The 23,737-nt window shown below is 37.7% G+C and overlaps 1 protein-coding gene across 5 annotated transcripts; it reads left to right on the plus strand.

The window, feature by feature from the left end:
- The first annotated feature begins 3,945 nt into the window (after positions 1-3,945).
- Positions 3,946-23,472, plus strand: LOC134754636 (antichymotrypsin-2-like). Of its 5 annotated transcripts, none has more exons than XM_063690972.1 (10): positions 3,946-4,111; positions 4,428-4,531; positions 6,117-6,251; positions 6,946-7,149; positions 7,359-7,457; positions 8,788-8,928; positions 10,372-10,581; positions 16,482-16,626; positions 19,896-20,068; positions 23,305-23,442. In XM_063690972.1, the coding sequence occupies exons 1-9, from the start codon at positions 4,093-4,095 to the stop codon at positions 20,045-20,047; spliced, it is 1,209 nt and encodes a 402-aa protein (XP_063547042.1). In that variant the 5' UTR covers positions 3,946-4,092; the 3' UTR covers positions 20,048-20,068; positions 23,305-23,442. The 5 variants fall into 5 exon arrangements, with proteins under 5 accessions (XP_063547042.1, XP_063547041.1, XP_063547043.1 ...); XM_063690971.1 differs by lacking the exon at positions 23,305-23,442 and adding an exon at positions 20,337-20,476; XM_063690973.1 differs by lacking the exon at positions 19,896-20,068 and having other exon boundaries at positions 23,305-23,472.
- Positions 23,473-23,737: the final 265 nt, after the last annotated feature.

Here is a 23,737-nt window from a genome sequence, read left to right on the forward strand (position 1 = left end):
TGCTAAGAGACAGGGAAGTAACATATACCTTTCTCTGTCCATCTTAGCAGAAAGTGTCCTATAGTTTGTCAAAGGACTGTCTCATTTCAAACATAGACAGAGAGAATCATACTATCTTTGTCTTACACTAGTACTAGCACTCAGAAGAAAAGGATGAGTAAAGTTTTTTTGTTCTTATTTATTGATTATCCAAAAAAAAATTCCACGTAAAAATTCCTTTAATTTTGGGAATAGCCTGTAGCCGCTGGGGGCCAAGTCAGGCGAATACGGTGGGTGCTCCACCAATTCGAAGCCTGCTTGGTGTATGGCAGCCTTAGCGACACAGGACGTATGGACGGTAGCATTGTCTTGGTGGAAGAGTACGCCACTTGTCAACTTGCCCCGGCGTTTCTCTTTAATAGCCTCTCGCAATTTTAGAATTTAGTTTGCATAATAGGCCCCTGTAATAGTCTCTCCCTTTTTCAAATAGTCAGCCAGGATTATTCCTTGAGCATCCCAGAATACAGACAGCATAACCTTTCCTGCAGACGATGCCACTTTAAATTTACGTGGTGGCGGAGAACCACTGTGTTTCCACTGCTTACTTTGAATTTTAGTTTCGGGATCATAGTGATGTACCCAAGACTCGTCCATGATTACGTATCTATGGAGAAAATTATCTTTTCCCCTCACTAGCTCGGAAAGCCGTCTTTTATCCTTTAAAACAAGCGGGGAAAAACGCATTTTATCCACTAGTGGGGAAAGTAATTTGACCTTGGATGGAGCGTGTTTAAGTAGCTTTTGACAGACAACAAAACGTAAAACGCTCATAATAATGGTTCGTTCGATATTATTATTATTTTCCTGTCAGTAAATCCATTCTCCGCCCCGCCACTGACCCAATCCCAAAACATCATCATCATCAGCTCCACTTCATCAAATTGGTGGTTTTCGAGAAAAAAATGATCAAGTTCCTTAAGAAAACGACCAAATCACCATACATGTGCCTTTAAAAATTGAGGAGTTCCCTCAATTCCTCATGGATCCCATCATCAGAACAGCACCAGATTAATGTGGAACCACCTTGGAGGTAGTTCCTTTCAAACAAAAAAAGAATTGTTCAAGTCGGACAACGGGTCTCGGAGTAATCGCTGAACATCCTACATTAAAAAAATCATCATCACTACCTTCAAAGAATCATCATCATCAGGTCCACTTCATCAAATTGGTCGTTTTCGAGAGAAAATGCTCAAGTTGCTTATGAAAACACCCAAATCACCATACATGTGCCTTTAAAAATTGAGGAGTTCCCTCAATTCCTCAGGGATCCCATCATCAGATCAGAACCAGATTAATATGGGACCAACGTGGAAGTAGCTCCTTTCGAACAAAAAAATAATGACTCAAATCGGACCACGGGTCTCGGAATAATCGGTGAACATACATTAAAAAAAAAAAAATAGCCACAACCGAATACAGAACCTCCTCCTTCTATGAAATTGAAGTCGGTTAATAAAATAGTTATTTGTGCAACAAGAGAGGAAAGTTGGTTTTTCTCGCGAGTGTTTATTTTGAGTCCCGAGAAAGCGAAAGATTGTATAACGTAGCGAGGGACTCAAAAACACGAGATGTAAAATAACTTTTCTCTCGTGTTGCACACATAATTTTTCACCTCAGTAGTGAGAACATATTAAAGGTTAAAATGTATTTCGAATTACACAGAATAAACAGAAAAAAAAAGTATTATAATATGTACGATAAGATACGATACGAGACGAGACCGGACCGGACCGGACCGGACCGGGCCGTACCGTACCATACCATAAAAAAATGTAATAAAAGTATGAAGTTCATAATGGCCTTCACTAAATTAAAAAGCTACATTGTTTCACTCCCTGGAGTGAGGAAGTCGCACTTTCCTCACTCCAGGGAGTGACGAAAGTAGGCTTGTTCGAGCTTCTGAGGTGAAAATATTATTATTAAGTCTTGGGTCTTGGCCCCGAGTATACTTTCATGCCCTTTGGGGTTGAGACCCTTGGCCCGTGGGGTCCTAATGCTCTATCATTGTTTAAAGAACTATCAAAAAGATTAGTCGACTTCACTGGCGACCGAAGAGCTGGCAGCTTTCTCGCGCAACGTATTGGCATCGCAATACAGCGGGGAAATGCTGCCAGCATCCTCGGCACCATGCCAAAGGGGCCACATTTTCTAGATGTATTTTAGTTTTTAGTTTTATTTTATAGATGTTCGTTTTTAAGAAATGTATTGTTATTTTTTTTAATAAATAATTATTAAGTATATTTCTGTAATCCTGAAAAATTATAGACACATTACATTTAAAGTGGTTTGAATGAGACATTTCTGTGTAGATGATGCTGCAAGTGATTTAAGTGAATAGTGCATTCATCCTTCTCATTCGCGGACTGAGACAAATGCAAATGTTTTATTTCGGAAATAACATTATAACACTACTAGCTTTTTCCCGCGACTTTGTCTGCGCGGACTTAGTAACAGCAGCTAAAAAGTATAGCGCCTGGAAAAATTCTCATGGCAATCATTCAATTTGGGCATATTATGCACACAAATTAGCAGGCACTTCATTAATTATCTCAATTCCACCCCGTTTATCACTTTCTTAAGGGATGATATTCGGGATAAAAACAATCCTATGTCCTTCTCCGGGACTCAAACTATCTCTATTGCCAAATTTCATCTAAATCGGTTCGTGAAGAGGTAACACACAGACAGAAAGACAGACAGACTTTCGCATTTATAATATTAGTATGGAGTATGGATTACATTTATGCTGCATGCATAGCCTGTCCTGTGGTGGACATAATACGGCTTACAATTAAAAACAATACTACAATGAGGCTTGAAAGAAAAAAAAGAAACAATTATTTAGGTAGTTAAAAAGAAACGGTGAAGAATTTACAAACATAGGTACAGTTTACAGAGACGAAATGATGCAGGCGTTGCAGCCATTGTGCAACCCTGACTGGCTGGCTTGCTTTGAGATTTAGTCAAGCCAAGGACCTTTTATGCAAGCTGGATCATAATATGGCACTGTTAAGGCGCGAGAAAAAGATCTTGAATGACGATTGACCTCACATTAAAACCTAGAAGGCCTACAGCGAACTTTAATTTCGTTGTCTATTTGTCTATCGCTCGAATACGCAAGAGCGGTAAAGACGCAGATAACGAAATTTCGATTTCCGCGATATGCCCTCAGACAGATCCCATTTTAAAACCGGCCAAGTGCGAGTCGGACTCGCGCACGAAGGCTTCCGTACCATTACGCAAAAAAACATCAAGTTTTTTGTATGGGAGCCCCACTTACATATACTATTTTATTCTGTTTTTAGTATTTGTTATAGCAGCAACAGAAATACATCATCTATGAAAATTTCAACTGTCTATTTAGCTATCACGGTTCATGAGATACAGCCTGGTGACAGACAGACGGGCAGTGGAATCTTAGTAATAGGGTCCCGTTCAAAGAATATAATACTCATTAGGAGGTCCCGTTTGTACCCTTTGGGTACGGAACCCTAAAAAAAGAACACGTTACATCTCCGTTACATTACATGCATGCTACATAAAAAATTGTCAAGTACCATAACCAAATTGTCAGTAAATAGGAACAAAAAAAACTATACTCATCCTTTTCTTTTGGGTGCTAGTTAGTACTAGTGTAAGACAAAGATAGTATGATTCTCTCTGGCTATGTTTGAAATGAGACAGTCCTTTGTCAAACTATAGTCATATTATATTACTATTTGCCATCAGTGAAGTTTAAACCTTATTGGTAAACACATACATTTTTAATTCGCTTGCCTTGAATTGACAATACAATACACTTGTTTTTATTGATAGATTGGAGAGCTTATTTATTGCATTAGTGGTTTTTAATTAAGTTTTAACCCATTTTTAACCTTTTTTAGAAGTATTGAGTGTTGAGCATGTTGAGTGACTGTACCTGTAGTAATTGACTACTAACTAATAATAAAATTCACGTAGAATTACTGATAAATACACGATAAATACTTATCTCGCCGCAGAATAGATCATTCACTGATATTTGATAATCAATTCTCTACCTCGCTCCAACTGATGTCAACGTTTTTACTGAGTAATTATCTTTATTTATAATTATACACATTGATTTTAGTATCACGGTGTTCCTAAAATTCACACTAATCTACGTGACGTGTTACGAGCACATCAATAATTACCCACAAAAGTGTGTAGATAAAAAACATAACCTTGGATTCGTGCAAGTCCGCGATCAAAGAGTATAACCACTATGACATGAGTCATTCGCTGCCGGCCGGCCACAACCCACAGTGTATTTATTGAACGACCCAACAGTAAAGGCAGCCATTTGATAAAATTGTTGTGTGGGCTGTTGCGTCGATAATTTCGTTTAATCAACGCATTTGTTTCAGCCTTTCTCTTTTTAATATTTCCAACAAACCAAATCAGTTCCACAAGTATGGATCCCGCTGCTGTATCTTCGGCTATCGCCAAGTTCTCCATGCAGTTCTGCAATGTAAGTACTTATATTTGTTTTTTTTTTCCATTATATTTCTATATTGCCTGTAATCAGTCATTCAGGTGACTCATTGATGGCAAGTAAAATAATAGGATGTGTAGTGTAGCCTATTGTAGGTTTAGCTTCATATTGTAAAATAAAATTTTAAGTAATATCTTAGTATCTTACCATTAATTTATTTGACATGGTTCCTTGGTGCCTGAGTCAGATGGTGATGGTTCGTAAGATCTGTTTGGTTTGTGTACACTTACACCATGTCCAATAAGTCCAAATACAGTACAAGTATTGAATAAACAAAATGTACCAACAGTTACTACAATTAACATTATGTTTTATTAATGGCACACTTATATAATATATTTACAACAAATGTTTCGGAATAACTCCACCTTTAACTTTATTTTACCAGCCTCAATCGCTTCTCGAATGAATCACACGCAGCATGCACCATTTCCATTGGCATTTTGTCCCAAATACGCTCGATAACCTTTTTGAAATGATCCAGGTTTATGATTATATAATCATCTAGTTTCGAAAGCATGTACAAATATACAAAATAATCTAAAACATTAAAATCTGGAGTGGGAAGCCATTCATGTTTCGGCAAAAAATCTGTCAAATTAGCCTGACACCAAGCTTGAACAGCATTTGCCGTGTGTGAAGGAGCTCCATCTTGTTGGAATACATAATATTCATTCCCAAACATACATTTTAAATTTGGTTTGGGGCAACAATCTCCTCCTAAACCTTGGTTTTATAGTGAAGTGCTTTCATTTTAACGCCTTTATCTATAAATACTAAAGGTAGTTTACCCCTCTTACATGATCCCACACCATGACCAATGGTGAGCTCTGGAACCTAGGAACATATTTCTGGTTGTCCGGAATGTCTTCTATCCGTGGTGCCCACAATTGATCATTTTGGGCATTATGACGCAGTTCTAACAACCAATTTCTTCTCTCGTCAGAAAAAACATACTCGTCACCTGCATGCCAAGAAAGTATTATGTTAGATCTTTGCACTCTCTTTTTCTTGGTCGCTTCGGAAATTCCATGTACTTTGCGTTTTTTATAACCATGGCATCCAAGATCCACCCTCAAAATATTGTGCACCGATCCTCTTGATATTTTCAGGTCAGCAGCAAATTTTCTTATAGAGTGGTGTTTTTTCCGTCAAAGCTGCTCTCTTATAATCTTGACTACTGTGTCGGTTCTAGCTGAACTTGGCCGACTGGATCCTTTTCTGTCTTCTATTGAGGAGGTCTCTTTATAACTTTTGATTGTAGTGTAAACTAGATTGTGTTTAATTCCAAGGGGTTTCAACGCCTTCAAATTTGCCCCTGGGCTGTCACCATTGCAAAATTTTCTAATATCCTTTCACGAAACAGTTTTATCATGGATACAAAGCAAACTACAAATCCTTGATGTTTGAAGTGATTGTATGTTGTTAAAGTCAAGAAACTTTTTTACTTAAAATAAGTATTTGATGGCCTGTAATCCTTATGTCTATAGAGCCAAGGTAAAAACATGTGTATTCGGACTTATTGGACACGGTGTATTATGCAATCTGGTTTGTTTCTCAGGAGCTGGATAAAAGTAGGAGTGTGGTATCTTCCCCCCTGTCGGCTGAAATCCTGCTGGCACTCCTTTCACTTGGATCCTCTGAACCAGCCCTTCCAGAGCTTCTGGGAGCCATTGGATTTCAAGATACTGTTGCAGTAAGTTTTAAAACTCTCATATATTTTGTTTGCAGTTTTATTAATTTAACTTTTAACTTATTCACTGCCAGCGCGAGCTATTCGCTATGAGCGTAGCCGATAATACAGCTAGTAGCGAAAAGCGCCTACGAACAGAGGACCCACTTAGGGGGTCATTAGCAGTGAATGTGTTAATAGTTACAAAACAAAACAATATTGAATAAAAATGAAAATGTTATTAGGCTCTTGAGTTCGAAAGTCAATACATGGCAATTTAGTGATTATACATAATCAGATAATGCTAATTATTCATCCATGTTATCTAAAGAATTTGATAAGATTAATATGACTACTAATATAAGAAAATAAGTAATTATCATAGGTAAAATATATTAATAGTCTAAAATACGTTATATATGGTCGACCTTTACCCATACGTCTGACGGATGAAACTTATATTTTATGAAAGAAAATATGTTCCTGAACATAAATAAATAGGGTTGCCTAAAGAAATATGGCCAAGGCTATTTTTAATAAATTTTTGAAAATATTTTTTTTTCTTTAAATTTCACCGATTTGTCTGACGAACGGAATAAGTTCCAATGGAAAGTATACAATTTTTACAAAATGAATAAATTAGGTTGGTTAAAAAGGTATGGGTGAAGGTCGACCATATATAACGTATCTCCTACTATAAGCTCATTGTCTTTTTCAGATCCGCTCATCATTTTCACTTGTGTCATCAAGACTAAAATCCGTGAAGGGAGTAACTTTGTATGTAGCCAACGGGGTTTACTTACAACAGGGCCATGAGCTGGATCCCAAGCTTAAAGATGATGCAGTTAAAGTGTTTGATGCGGTGTTGGAGCCTACGGACTTTGCTAATGGTGCCGCCGCAGCGAAAGTTATTAACAACTGGGTAAGGGTTTTGATTCATTGCCTTCACCAGGATTTTTGAGCCTATTGACTTGTCTCTACAAATTCTTATCATCAACTCATAGCGATGAGTAATTGTATTGTATACTGTTGTAATTGTATTGTAGAGACTAGCACTTGAGAGATACTCTAATGAGAAAGCATGTGTGTGTGAGGATATATCGTCTCTTTTATAGTTCTACCAATTGACAGGTGGAGAGCAAGACTAACAACAAAATCAAGGATCTCATATCAGAAGACTCTCTCAATGCCTTGACTCGACTTGTACTTGTCAATGCTCTCTACTTCAAGGTATGTATCCTATTGGTCAAATTGACGAGGTTCTTTGTCCCCACTTAAAGGGTTTTTTTTATGGATTTCATAGAGAAATAAGCCCTTTTGAAAAGACACTCCTCAATTATTCATAAGTTTGTTTCATTTCATTACCATTTTACACCTATTTCCGAACTTGTAAGCAACTTTACAATTAACAAATAATGTAGGAAGCCGCTTAGATTTTACTAGAAAATGCCCAAAAACAAAGTCTTAATTCAATATATTCTTTATTCAAATAGGCCTAGCAACAAGCACTTTTAAATTGTCAAGTTTTAAATATTACCTTAATTTAAATATCAGAGCAATTTATTGATGCAGTTATTATTATTCTTAAAAACATTGAATTATTATAGATATGTCAAACTTAATAATAAGAATTCACAAAAGGATCGTCAAACACCAAAATTGTATAAAAAAATACTAGTCTAGAAACTTTCTAGAATAAAAATCTAAATGTCAAAAAATACGGATTACCAGGTATTCAATGAATTATCAATTTCATCATTATTAACACAATAATAAATAAATAATTATTTTCAGTTACAATCCCACGGTGTTTCATCATTCATGTAGTCTTGTGTGCTATAATAGGCTTTAGAGATAAGTTTACGTTTTACATATTTTTTAAATTTATTAACAGATAATTCAGTGATGATATTTGGAAGTTTATTATAAAATCTTACACAGTTACCCATGAATGACTTTTTAATTTTATGGAGCCGAGTGAAGGGTACTGCAAGCTTATGCTTATTTCTAGTATTAATGTTATGTATGTCACAGTTTTTCTTAAAACTGGCAATGTTTTTATGTACATACAGAATATTCTCATAAATATATTGACAGTGCACTGTCATTATGTCAATTTCCTTAAATTTATCTCTAAGTGAGTCTCTATGGTTCATTTTATATATTGCTCGAATAGCCCTCTTCTGCAGAACAAATATGGTAATTATCTCTGAAGCACCACCCCACAGTAAAATACCATATGACATAACGCTATGGAAGTAACTAAAATATACTAATCGAGCTGTTTTCACATCAGTTAACTGACGGATTTTGCTCACTGCAAAACTCAGTCTATTCGAAAGAGTATCAATATGGGGATCCCATTGGAGTTTAGAATCTAAAGTTATACCAAGAAAAACTGTACTACTCGTATCAACCAATTCCAATTCCTCGTCCTTCACAATGACACTTGTTTGCACGAGCCTTACGTTACTACTAGTGACAAACAAGTTAACAAAACTTTCCATGTGTATAATATTTGTACATACAAATAAATAACATTTATTTTTTTATTTTTTAGGGTAAATGGAAGCATCAGTTTAGGCCCCATAACACCATGGACAAACCATTCTATGTGAAGAAGGACACTACTGTAGATGTTCCTATGATGTATATTGAAGAGCAATTCAGATATGGCGAGAGCGAAAAATTAAATGCACAGGTTTGTCCAACAAATCTTTTTTTTTATTGTGTATCAGAGGCGGCTTATAGGGTATTTGACTGTAGTTAAAATATATTATTTTACACCATGCATGAAATAAAGCACCAGAACCGCACTTTACTGACGAAACGCTTCTAACAAAATGGCAATACATTGACAAGGAAATTGCGATCTTGTCAGTGAAATATTGCGTTTATGTATATTGTTGCAATACAATACCTTTTTAAATACAATGTAAGGAATCGAATGGTACCATTATTTTTTCCTATTTGGAAGTTTTAAAAAAAATCAATTTTGAAACTGAGGTCTTCTATTTTTTTATTATTCCCATATATTTTGTAAGTTTCCAATTTATTGTGATAAATTGCTCACTTTTTTTCTATACAACTAGATTTAGTTATAAAATTCAACATATGTTAACAACCCTATTGTAGAGATTAACCTGTGAAACTGACCAGTACCTATTTCTGCTCATTTTGTTCACGAGAAAGCATCACTTTTCCCATACTACATGTGTCGTTTGTACGGACACCTATTTATAGTTAAGAGCGATTTAAGAATGGGGACTTGTTTAAGGATTGGGGACATTCCCCACGCCATTCTCGTATCGTATTCTGTGGCCTTAGTGCGAATGGTAAAGACGAATGGTCTATATGTGTGCGAGATACTGTACAAAGTCAAACACCTATAAACATGCAGTCAATAAGTTCTAGATATAGGTTAATAATATGGTTCTCACGAGTATAATAATTATAGGGTGAGAATTTATGGTTATCACTCATTATGCTGACGCCCAAACCTTTTGTCACAGCAAATGTTTAGTTATTAAGTTACAGATATTAGGTTAAGATTATAGATATAATGTTTATAGGTTAAGTAACTTTTTCATATTGTGTTTTCTGTATTCGCTGTTGTGGCAATGAATACATTTTCATTCTTTCATTATTGTTTATACTTAGTACTTACTGTTGAGTGTCTTGTCTGGTCTCATGCTCTTGATAGCTGCTATAAATACAGAAAGCTTATTGCAATTTAGTGAATTTAGTAGTCATTATTATAAGTACTTCTATTGATCACTTAAACTGAATCTAATAATAATTGCAACTCTGTAATTCATTTCTAAGTGTTTAGTCACTCTGTCATGATCGTGAGCTATTTTGATGCTAATTGATAGTAAATAAAATTATCTTAATAACTTTAAATACCTATATTTAGTAATTTACCGACCAGGTTGGAGATAACCTTCTAGAGAAGATAGATTTTCGAAAATAATTGTCAAAACGGAATCTACTCACGGTGTTGGCTTTGACTCCGCACACGCCCCGCTATCATCCGGGATACTATTGCCCCGTGCTCGGGAAGACTTGTTAGAACGAACAACAGATTTTAGCATATTTTGAATTGCTAATTTTAATTATGTATATGCCTTTTTTAATGATTTAGCTACTGGAGATGCCGTATGAAGGCGACGAGGCGAGCATGTTGATCGTGCTGCCCAGGGACATCGAGGGTCTCGACGCAGTCCTCAAGCAACTGGCTTCGGGCGTCGACCTCGTCCAGGAGCTGAACAACATGATCTCCACCAAGGTGCAGGTCACCATTCCCAAGTTCAAGATAGAGACCGAGATCGACCTTAAGGAACTGCTGCCTAAGGTAGGGCTATTATTTAATTGTTTAAACTTTTGGTAGTCAGAACGCATATATTTACTCATCAAGTAGGCCTAAGGCCGGACGCAAGCGGAGTGCGGCGCGTCGAGCGACAAATCAGGTGTAATTGTATGAAACATTGCGCTCGACCAATAGGGATGTTGACAATTTTTTTGAACTGTTTTATTTCATATATAGACACGTAATTATTACAAAAAATATATTTAAAACTTTTATTCATTAATTTTAAATAAAAAATCAAGTTTAATTAGTCTCAGTGTTTAAATTTCGCGCCTAAACGCTTCAAGCTGTCAACAACAACAAGGGACGAGTAAATAATAACACTTTCGCACGTACCATGAACCGTTCATGATGAACAACGTATTTTTAGTTCGTACATTACTGGCTGGGAAGTAAGGGGTTGCCGGCCGAATGCATATATATAGCTGGTCAAGCAAATCTTGTCAGTAGAAAAAGGCGGCAAATTTAAAAAATGTAGGCGCGAAGGGATATCGTGCCATAGAAAATTTGAATTTCGCGCCTTTTTCTACTGACAAGATTTGCTTGACCAACTATAGTTATGAGGCCGACAACCCCTTTCCACGCCGATGTATGTATAGTGCTTTTCTCAAACATGCAATGAAATAAATATTGAAATCTCCACGAAATTAAAGTTTTATTTCTAAAGAAACTAAAAGTAAACGAGGCACAAAATATAACTACCACCTATACGAATCTTTATCACACGTGTCGTATATTTTACACATGTAGTTTATCAATTTATTACACAAATTTTCAAGACATATTTATGTATCTTTGATTTTTTCGCCTTGCATCCGTCTGACTGTAGTTTTAGCCACATAACTAAGATTACATAGTTTTTTATGTTGATATTATGCTTCACATACATCGTTGCCTTAAACATGAAATATAATTAACAGGTATAGGCCAGGAAATTAATGCCCAAAAAAAGCTATAGAGGGAAATGCTTGGAACACAATTTTTGACTTCGTAGCTTTGTTTGGACTAGTTACGAGGTGAACAAATCAAAAGTCCCCGGCCGTAACCCTGGCGCTGGGGGCGAGAGTGGGGTTTGAAGTTTCCATTTTTCGGTTTTTCGTTTATATCTCAGAAACTATGCGTCTGAGCGACATGGCCACTTAAATAAGATGAAAAGTGATTTAATTTGTTACAAGTTTTATTAAGTCAAGTTTTTCGATATCTTGTATAGTTTTTGAGATATCCGCTCTTGAAGGTTTATTTAGGGCTCACATTTTTATCTTAATTGTCTACAATTTTTATCTTAATTGTTCCCTCTATACCTTCTTATTGCTTGGCCTAGTATTCATTTAATGTTTTCGTCGAAACTGATATTAAATAACACAATCAACAACGCACAATAAATCCAATAAAATAGAATTACAGAATGAAAAATGTTTAACTTTACCTCCAAAACGATAAAAAAAATACCTACGCGTGTTTGAGTAGACATTTTTACCGCTAATATTTACATGAAATATTTTAAATCTGTATTTGTAATTATAGTTTATCAAAGGACTGTCTTATTTCAAACATAGACTGAGAGAATCATACTATCTTTATCTTACACTAGTACAGTCGAGGTCAAAGATATGTTTACATTTTTCGCCTTATTACAAAGGAGTAAGGTGCAAATATGTAAACATATTTTTGACTTCGACTGTACTAGCACCCGAAAGAAAAGGATGAGTATAGTTTTTTTTGGCCAATTTGGTTTGACCAACTATAAATTTGCAATTCAATATTATTGGAATTTGTTAATAATGTTTTATTTAAAAACTGTAATAGATGTCATATATTAAAGAAAAAGTGACGAAGCCCTCCATTGGGACAGGTACCGCCGTGGCGAGGTGGCCTAGGGGTTCATGGCGTTAGCCGCGATATCTAAAGACGCCGGTTCGAATCTGGCCTTCACCAAGTTCACCACTGGAGGGCTTCGTCACTATTACAGTTTTCAATTTATATATAGTAGTGTGACTACTTAAAAAACACAAATCAAAATATTTAATAAAATAATTTGATTTGTTCCCAAACTTATTCAATGTTTTTTTTTTGGAAATTATATATACAAATAAAACTGCAATATATATCAAATATCGTTTATTGTTTTTTTTAATAGGCGTTGTAGGCGTTAATTGGCAAAATGTCATTCCGAACCAAAAGCAAATATTGGTTATAGTTTTTTTTTATGGCTGAATGCCATGATGCTGTGTCACAAATATATGTGAAATGGAAATTAAAAAAAAGCCACTTCCCGGCCTAGGCCTGCAACTTTGTATGAAATTTCATTACAGACCTCTCGTCTAGTCTAGCCGCGCCTGAGACGTGATACTTCCCAGCCTAATATAAAAAACCTAATATCAATATTACATAGCATGGAACAAACACAATTAAACAAATATTTGTTACATCAACATTACACTTACAATTTTAAAACTAACACGGGACTTAATCGCGTACAAACTTACGTTAAGTCCCGTGTTAGTTTTAAAATTATGAGTGAAAATCGTGTTAGTTTAAATCAGTATATTACACTTACAGTTACGAATATTACGAATTTTGCCTTGAACTTGACTGATATTGTTAATTCGGCACTATACAGGGTGGCTAAAAAATAAGTGCATTCCAGTTGCCAGGGAGCTTTTGGGATTATACTAAACATAGCAATTGTTACTATGAGACCAACCACGAAATCACTCATTCGCCGTGACCGCTACTCACTCAGGCACTGTTAGTGTTTGAAAATAGAGAATCTCCGAAACATGTCGCGCGAGTGACAAAAAATACGTGAGTGAAACCGCTAAGTTAGCTAAGTAAACAAATGTCTAATATCGAAATAAAAAATACATACAGTTTTTGAACATCCAATTTTTGGTGGGGACGCTGACGTATGGATTGCGGACATTACGGTCAGGTTTGACAACTTGTCTGTGGGACTTTCTCACACCGTGACGTAACGCGCTTCGATTGGCGTTAGCAGTCACGTGATACTGAAGCATTATTTTAATTATTTTTAATTAATTTGTTACGCATATTTACACTTACAAAATATGATTTTCAGCAATAAAAATTCCCTGCTATGGTAAAAACGTAACATGTTATATATTCGCGATTCATGTCAACATCCCTATTGTATGAATGGCCTTGATTTCCCGCTCGCCGCGCCGCGCGCCGCCTGTTTCCAGTCCGCGGCCGGGCGGCGCTTGTGGCGTAGATCTCTAACATACTTCTTTAGTATGATTGAAGAATACTTATCATGTTTTTTTTTTAATTTGAGACTTTTTCTTTGAAGAAAACGAGAGGAAAAAAATCTTTATTTTCTATTAAAACAATAAAGTGAGCTAAAAACATAATGACCTAAACTAAAAAACTTACAAATAAAAAATCTGACCTAGGTCTCGGTCGTGTGGTAGGGTGCCCAGAAGGCTGGCCGCATTTCCGCGCTGTAAAGCTATGCTGATATGTGCGCTGCGCGAAATAGTGACCAGCCCTCTGGTCACCGGAAGCCTCAATAAGACGCGCCGATATCTCCTTGTGGAGTCGGCGCGCACTTGGCCCCCACGGCCCCAGGGTTTCAACCCCAAACGCCGCAAACAAGTAACTACTGCCAAGGGCAGCATACTTGCGACGTTTGAGGTTTTCGGCTGAAGATGCAGCCGCACCAGCATCAACTTTGGTGCCCGGAATGTGGGACGGCGCCAGGGTGTCTACACAAGTAGCATCCCAGACAAGGGGCCGACCCATACTCCAAGGCTCCAAAGTCATTCCGTCGGGCCTCTTGCCGTCGTCCCTGGTCAGACCATTGGGCTCGAGGACTGCCGGCACCTTGGCACTAACAAGGGCCCTTCGGATGACATCGTTGATGCTGGCATGCCGAGGGATTCTCCCAGCACTTCGACTGCATGAGAGGCCGTGGTGACCGAGACCATCCACCGTGACTCCACATTGGCAACGGTGAGGTACATTGGTTGGTGCCCCTATTCTTAAAGATATGGCTAGACGGAAGGTGGTAGTGTCCAGCAATGTGCCTATGGTTGTGGAGTGCCTGCAACCACAGACCCGACTCCCATTCCGCGGTGGCAATGAGACGAGCCCGATCTGTTGCGTTTAATGCCGTGTTTAAGAGCGCCGTTTTTGTTAGACGACACAGCGGCTCATCCCACTGTCTCTGTGAACACGGGTTGGCAGGCGGGTCCGTGTTGGGGCATGTTACAGACCATACTTTCTTGGCTTCAGTAGAGTGCGCAGCCTCCAGGACCCCAATGGATGGGGCTAAAATTTTCCCAATGAGGCTTTGAGCGCTGTGTACCGAAGCCAAGAATGCAGGTAGCGCCACGCTAGAAATTTTGCGGATGCCCAGGCCGCCGAACCTAATGGGTAGGCTAGCCTGGGACCATGTTCTTTCACCAAAAGATATGTTAAAAATGGATGTGAGCGTTTCCAAAACTAAATCGTCCAAATTTGAAATCAAAGTAGGGTGTTTCCAATAGTGTGATCCGCGAAGAATGTATGTAAATTTTGGCACAAAAAGACAATGCTTAATGATGCAATAAGCCGAATGTATGTTAATTTTTAGCAAACGATGTGAAGATGCTTTGAAATTTAGAATTTTGGTATTTATGAAATTTTTAAAAGATTGGTCCAAAATGGGACACCCGAGGAGGTGAAGCGACTCTTTTGTAATAATTTTAATTCCCGGAGCTTACTGCTTAAACTGCTCTATTGCGCGTTCTTCATTTGCGCAAGACTCTGTAATAAACAGTTCACATTTGGAAAAGTTAAGGGAAAGGCCGATTGATTTAAGGTCTGTTATTAACTTTTCTAGGTCACTGAGAACTGAAGTCGCTTCACCACCTAGGGTACCGTCATCTAGGTACCATACATTTAATTTTGAATTTACTTATTTGATTATGGGATGAATGGCAAGGCTAAAAATTGCTGGACCGAGAGGGTCGCCTTGTTGACAACCAACAGAAGAAGCCACAACGTTGGATTGGAATAATAGTTTAGACGTAGTACTGTAACATTGCCAAAGAAATTGGTAGGTAATAGGAATTTTATCTTTGATTTGTGTCAACAAGGCGAGCCTATTCACTGAGTTGAAAGCGTTAGAGACATCCACCTTCAGCAGAACCTCCCCTGCCTGGTGCTCGATGTAAGTCCGGAGGGCGTGGACAGCGGCTTCGCAGCCGCTCTTAGACCCGAAACCTAGTTGCACAGGTTGTAGTAGTGAACTAAGTTCCTTATGGACGGAGCGGCAAGCAATTTTGGCTGTAAGACGGCGTAAGGTAGTGCCAACTGCGATCGGGCGAATTCCACCGTCTTTTTTGGTTAGCGCACACAAATTTGCTCCATAGAGTATTCCTGTAATTTCACTAGCGGTAGCGGTCATCATCGTTCCCGGAGCCGGGACATTTTTATAACGATTAATGAGATAATAGATATAATTACGATACATATGATACATTATACAATATGATAAATTAAAACACGACCGAAGGGAGATTTTTAATCGATACGAGTTGCGAATTACTTGTTTTTGGCATAGTTGCGTAATGTGCTACTTATCGCACTAGTACTGTAAATGTACTAAATAAAATAGCTTAGTTCAGCTTGATTCACAAATTATCTTCTACTCATGGCCCCTCATAACACTCAGTATTGCGTGCTCGCTTTGCAACACTGAGTAACACTAAAAAAATGTACGACTGCTTGGATAGTAACATCAGCTATAAGTGCTATAACTACGAGTACCTGGCTTTGTAGGTACATTTTACCCTTTATGAACTTTTTTGTGTGTACCCGTTATGAGTAGGTGTGACGAGAAATATTTCACGTGCCGTGTTTCATGTACAACGTGATTGCAGCTAGGCATCAAGGCCATCTTCGACGAAAAGAACTCCGGCCTAACCAAGATTTTGAACAGCACCGAGCCCCTGTACGTGTCCAAGGCTATACAGAAAGCGTTCATCGAAGTGAACGAGGAGGGCGCGGAGGCGGCTGCGGCTACCGGTCAGTATTCGCTGGAGTTGCATGCGTACATTGGCTACGGAGACTGTTTAACATCAGGCGGGCCGTATGCTTGTTTGCCACCGAAGTAGTATAAAAAAACATGTTTTGTGTTACTGTTACATACACCACTAGGCTCAGACGTTTGGTGAGCGGTAGTTTTGTAGTATAAGGTAGCTTATTTTGGAACTAAGGTTACTGTCCGCGCGCCAATTCCGTGCATTCGGAGGTCGAGGAAGTGGGGGGGTGTGCGCCGCGCCCGTACGTACAAGATGACACCAGTCACCATCACTCTGTCATGACGCCCAACATTCCTTACATTCCTCAGCCGTGCACGGAATTCGCGCGCGGACAGTAGGTACCTAAGGTTGCGCCAAATAAGGCTCGGTTCTTAGGCTTGTCTAATGCCTACTTTCAAAATTTTATACTTTTATAAGTGTGAATCTGTGAATGGGTTCAAATTTTGAGCCCATGTTTGCTGCCATAGACAAAACTGCAAGTTCATATTAAACATAAGAACAATAAAAATAACGACGGACCTTCTTTGGTGTAGGTACCTTAGTTTAGTTTTTCAATTGAAGTGCGTTCAATAATAATAACAAAATCTATTCTAGTCGAATAAAAGCTAGAAAAACACCTCTTCATAATGTCAATGTCAATGTCAATGACGTCAGTGTCACAGAATTAATAATATAAAAGTTTCGAATTCCATTCCTTACTTGTTGCTTTTCTTATTTTTTCGCAACTGTATTAAAAAACGTCGTTCGATACACGTGCGGATATGTCATTCTTCACTCGTCCCGAGTCTTGCCACTCGCCTACGGCAGTAATGACATACTTTCCGCACTAGCATCGAAATGTACTATTTTAATACAGTTGCTCAAAAAGTGTTACTTTACGTAGCTGTTTAGCGTGCGGAAAGTTGGTTTTCGCGAACTAGTGCTTTTTACTTTTCCAATTTTTTTAAATTTATTCTTGTTCCAATTCAAGACTACGTATTGATGAGTGTTAATATTAAAATAATAAATAAAATAAAAAAGCCCATTTATTCCATAACCAAAGATTAAAACTAAACTAAGTTAACATATTTATTAAAAGTATTTAGTCTATTTTTTTTAGAGTTTAGTTTTGTACTCTTAAACTACTATTTGTATCACGGGTAAAGGCCTCCTCCAGCTCTTACCATCTTTTCCTGTCTTGCGCAGTATTGGGCCAATCATTATCCATGTCACGGAGTTCATCTTGCGTTTGGTCTGCCGTGTCTTCTTTTGCCGTCTGGCTCTTTCCACAGCGTGGCCACTTTTGTCCATCTTTTGCCCATTTCCATTTGGACTTTAAACTGTATTCTAATGCATCTATTATTCTAGTCTTTGCTCTAATATCACTATGTCTTATCTTATCCTTTAGTTTTATTTTCATAATATTGCGTTCGATAGCTCTTTGGCAACTTCTAATTTTTGATTTTGCTTCTTCGGTATATTTCCAAGTTTGGCTGCCGTATGTCATGGTTAGGAGTAGAAGTGTTAAAATATTAGTTTCCTTTAAACGTCGTAATCAACATAAAAACCTACTATTAATGTAAGAATACGAAAAATATACATATTTTATTACTTACCTCTTCATCATTATAACACGTCTATTTTTTATATATTGAATATTGAAAAACCGTTCTTAATAAGTTGTCTGACTGGAACGGAACGCCTGTCAAAGAAGAGGCGTTTTTTCTTTCTGCTTTAAGTTTCCAAAGGCAACATTCGATATTTTTTTATATAAATGTACGATACACAAATAATCGTAATTAACGATATTTCGGTAATAATTCTTCACCTTCTAACTGAATCAACTCGGGTGATTACGGGCTAGCGAAGAGAGATGGCGCTGCCATTAATACCTAGAACAAATTAAATTATTTTCTATGAAAATATTTAAGTTTGTATTTTAATTTGTGATGGCAGCGCCATCTCTCTTCGCTAGCCCGTAATCACCCGAGTTGATTCAGTTAGAAGGTCGAACCATACTGTTCTACCTTAGAGATAGCCAGGGGGCGCCACAAGCCTTCGGGAAATTGTCATATAGGTATATTTGGAAATTTCGACCCATGCCACCGTGACCGGATAGCCGAGCGGTTCAGGCACCTGTCCGGTAAACGGGGTACGCTGGTTCGATTCCAGCTCTGGACACTGGAGAATTTGGTCATTTTTTCCTTCGTATATGACATTTATTTCAGTTTATAGTTTAAATAGTTGTGTGTCTACTTGAAAAAAAGAAACACAAATTAAAATATTTTCATAGAAAATAATTTAATTTGTTCTAAGAGTATTATCAGTTTTGTTTATTCTGTTTAGTAACGAAATCCAAAAGGTACATATTTTCTGCAATTCACCCTAATGCTATGTTACAAATGTGTCATGTTGGTAGTATTATTTTTCATGATTCTGAATTTATGTTTCATCGAGAACTTTTAAAATTATCGGTATTAAGATATTTTGGTTTTAAATTCGTGCCACTTAAAACTGACGTATAATAAAACATAAATATTGCGAGATTGCGACAATAACGAAAGAAAATGTTCTAGTCTTATTCACTCCATGCTTCTCTTCTTGACACTGGTGGACTGCGTATTCTTGTCGTGATAAATAGTCTCTCAAGCCATTTCCGTCAGTAGAAAAAAGCGGCAAATTTAAAAAATGTAGGCGCGAAGGGTAATCTTCCCATAGTAAATATTATTTTCGCGCCTTTTTCTACTGGCAAAGTTGTTTGACCGGCTATGCATCTGTGATCTGAGCTATGTATCTATTTTAGACGTTTGTGTGGTTGACGAAACTTGTGTGGTTCTGGTTGACGATGATATTTCACCCAGCGCCAATTTGTCTTTGCTCTGACCAGAAAGACCGGTGAAGACCAACTTAGTAAACGATCTTTAGGAGGGTACTTACACTTACCTACATTATGTGTTACATGACACTACGACATAATACGAAGTCTATAAAGATACAGTAAAAGTAACTCACAAGCATGCCTACTAACAAACGTATAATTGGCGGTTATGCTACCTCCATGTCGCCACCCACTGAGATTATCGGCGGGACATACCCGGCGTACTCATATACATACAAGTCATACAACCCTGCTCGGAGCTAAGGGGATTTATTTTTCTGATCGATATACGTTCACGGTTTTCCCGCCGATTTCCGAGGATCGCTTGAGGGTTGGTAGTTAAGCATAGATTGCGTTGTCCGTGCGGTACTGAGCGGTGATTGTGTGGGGCACAGTTGGAGCCATCCGCACGCGACGCGCGGCGCCGCTGGATCCGCGCGTTTTCACCGCCGACCGGCCGGCGCTCTGGTGCCTGAAGTTCGGCAACCACGTGGCTTTCGCGTCCTGGTACCGGCCGACCGCTAGGGTCCCGCGCTCTGACCTATGAGCGCCTAAAACTAACATAAAGGTGAGACGGTATAAGGGCCCGAAGCCTGAAGTCAACCTTATTGAAAGTTGTAGTAGGTGATAAGTTAGCAAATACAAACTCTAATTTACATCGGCTTTTTTGCATCTTCTATTTTCCTTAAGCGTTTTTAACTGAGCGGTTTGCTGATCAGTATCAGGATCGCGTGGTGAAGTGCCGTTTTTTGTTTAGACATACCCAAGTGACTCGGTATGGACGTCCGACGGCTGTATATTATGAGGGTACTAAAGGCTGGCGTGTGTTGGTGCAGGCATGGTCCTTATGGCGCGGTGCGGCTTCGTGATGAACTTCTCCTTCGTGGCCGACCGGCCGTTCCTGTACGTGCTGGCGGGCAGCGACAAGGCTCCGCTCTTCGTCGGACTCTACCAAGGAAACAACTGAGCCTTATAACCTGATGTGTGCCTTGCGGTGTTAATACGGCCACTCTGTTTATTAATCACCTTATCTATTAACATCACGGATTGACAATGATTAAGGCGCATACAGTAGCACATCTCAATAGTATTGGTAATTTGTGGCTTGTGTTGTGATAAATAATGGGTATTACAGTAATATGTTATGGTATATTCGTATGGAGATTAGGCTTTTTAATTGTAGGTTAAAATACTACCGAATACTATGTAAGGAATATCTTAACAAGTACCTACGCACGCGCAAATTTAACGGCTCTAGGACCACTTAACGTAACGCATTTAAAATAAATAGAGAGTATTTTATTAAAATTAATATTAAGTAGGTATGTTTATGTATGCAATGTTGTTGTACATATTAAATAGTTTATAAAAGTTTCAATCACTCGACGTTGTTTTATTGCGTGCTCGCTCCTGTTCTCTGTGATGTAACGCGTTGTGTACTCTCGTATCTACCTAGTCTACCTACAGTACCTACTAGTTCAAATTATTATTAATAGCTTGCACGTAAATGTAATATTTACCTTGCACGTCATTTTATTAGTTCACAACCACAAAATAGTAAGTAAGTAATCATACACTAAAACTATACTTCGTTTTTTAGGGTTCCGTACCCAAAGGGTAAAAACGGGACCCTAATATTACTAAGACTCCGCTATCTGTCTACCTGTCTGTCCGTCTGTCTGTCACAAGGCTGTATCTCATGAACCGTGATAGTAAGACAGTTGAAATTTTTACAGGTGATGTATTTCTGTTGCCGCTATAACAACAAATACCAAAAAAATATATTTATAAGTGGGGCTCCCATACAACAAACGTGATTTTTTTGCCGTTTTTTGCGTAATGACAGAACCCTTCGTGCGCAAGTCCGACTCGCACTTGGCCGGTTTTTTTAAGCATTAGGAAAAGGGTAAACAATCTTGACGTGTTTTTATGGACTAACACTTTTGAAAAATAAGTACATACATAATACCGACTTTTTCCAAATTGCTTTCGGCAATTTGCAAATGCCTTCGCGTTTATAAAATGACGGCGCCGTTTGTACCCTTATTCTAATGCTAAAAAACCCGAAGTATAAGTTTAGTAAAGTTATAGTATAGTTGTAGTTGGTAATTGGTATGGATACTTCTAGATATTCATAAAAACAAAATCAATGTTCCACCTGCATATTTTTATGAGAAATGTTAATGTGTGTTCACATGCTCGATAATCTCAGCTCAGGGGATTCCAAACTTCGTTCTGCGGGCCGCCAGGTCCAGCCCGCAAGTCTTCTTATCGAGCCCATGTCAGAGCCTAAGCCAAATCTTGGTCCGTACGAATTTATCTAAAGTGCAGTTTGGCCCTCTTTGTCTGGTAAAAAGTTTAAGGAGTCTCCTGCAGTCTACACCCTTCTACTTATTGCACGATTGATGTCATAAGTGTGTTCGTCCGTTAGCTTTCCAGTTTTGCTGCGGCTTACCTAGCATGTGAACGTACCATTATACAGAAATGATATATAGTCATGCAAGTCAAGCAAATCTTGTCAGTAAATAAGAACAAAAAACTACACTCATCCCCTTATTCTGGGCGCCAGCACCAGTGCAAGACAAAGACAGTATGAGTATGACTCTCTTCGTCTACGCCCGAAATGAGACAGTCCCTTGACAAACTATAAGTAGGTACCTACTGCAGGTGGTTAAAACCCACAGATTATATTAGTTCAATTAAAACTGGCTTTTGTTCGGGAACCAAACAAAAGTCTGTAGTGAATGGTATATCTTCCGCTTCACTCAATTTCAGACCTATTCAATACAACTTCAATAGGGATGATGACACATGTTGAATTTTATAACAAAATCTAGTAAAATAGATAGCAAATGAGCAATTTATCACAATAATGTGGATATTAAAATAATATATGGAAATAATGCAAAAATACCTACAGGACCTGAAAGTTTAAAATTTAAGTTTTTTTAACTTCCAAAAAGAAAAAAAGTAAGGGTACCATTCGATTCCTTACATTTTATCAGAAAAAAAATTGTAGAGCAACTATATAATATATATACAAAAACGCAATATTTCACCGACAAAATCGCAAGTTTTCTATACATTCAAGATGGGCTCTCAGTGACCTTGACGTCACGTTCACTTATCGTTTTGTTAGAAGCGTTTCGCGAGTGAAGTACGAATGTCAGTCAACTGTCATTTCTGAATTTCGTATTGCTTTAATGCAATGGGCAAAGAGTAAAGTAAGTATACACGGTGTAACATGAGGATACCGAATAATTTTACCAGCGTATTCCTGATCATTTAAAGACTAAAATGTGCTATAAACTTTTCTGTAATTTGCCTAGTTTCAGAGTTAATACCAATTTAAAAAAAAACAAAAGTAAAAGTCCATTTTAAGTGACAAGTTTACCAATAATATTTACTTTTATGTACAAATACATCTGAAAAATCGAAAAAAAAATAAAAAAAATTTTTTGCGAATTTGAACTAAACTTATTAAATTTTTTTATTCTTTTGGCCTCAGAAAAGCGTGGTTAAAATCTTTCGGTTTCCTCGTGAACACCTTGTATAGGTAGCAATGGGTCCCATATAGACATTTGGTCCTAAAAACAAACCTGATCGATTGATACCATTAATGAAAATTTGTCATCTAGCCTATTGTTCATACTCCATAAACTAGGTAACGATTGGCCTTCCTTTTCGAAAGGCATTGCAGCGTTATCTGCGTTAAGCTTTGGGTGTTTATGTACAGAGTCAATTCTTAGATCGACTCTAAACTGTTCTTGATATCTTTCTTACTTCTTTGTCTTATCTTTACAGCGATGAATATTATGATGTGTTGTGCAATGGTGGACGTCGCCCCCGTGCCAGTATTCACTGCAGATCGACCTTTCCTCACAGCCATCCAAGCTGACGGTACACTTTACTTTCTGGCCGTACACCGCGGGAAGGAATAACATATCATATACATACGTACATTCAAGAGCCATTTTATAGTATTAGCTTTATTTTTTTAACCCAGATGAAGTATTAAATAAATATATATATATATATATATATATATATATATATATAATCAGGTGCTATAACTTTTTGACAATTTATAAGTTTTATAAAATTATAAATAAATGATGCTGCAAATATTGTTTATATTTTTTGTGTAAGTACAAGTATATACTGTATCTACGCAAGTACATACATAATGCCAATCATAATAATTACGAGTAAGTCAAGGCCCATAACCTACCTACAA

This window comes from Cydia strobilella, chromosome Z (genome assembly GCF_947568885.1).
Source record: "Cydia strobilella chromosome Z, ilCydStro3.1, whole genome shotgun sequence".
In the NCBI taxonomy this organism is placed as follows: Eukaryota; Metazoa; Arthropoda; class Insecta; order Lepidoptera; family Tortricidae; genus Cydia; species Cydia strobilella.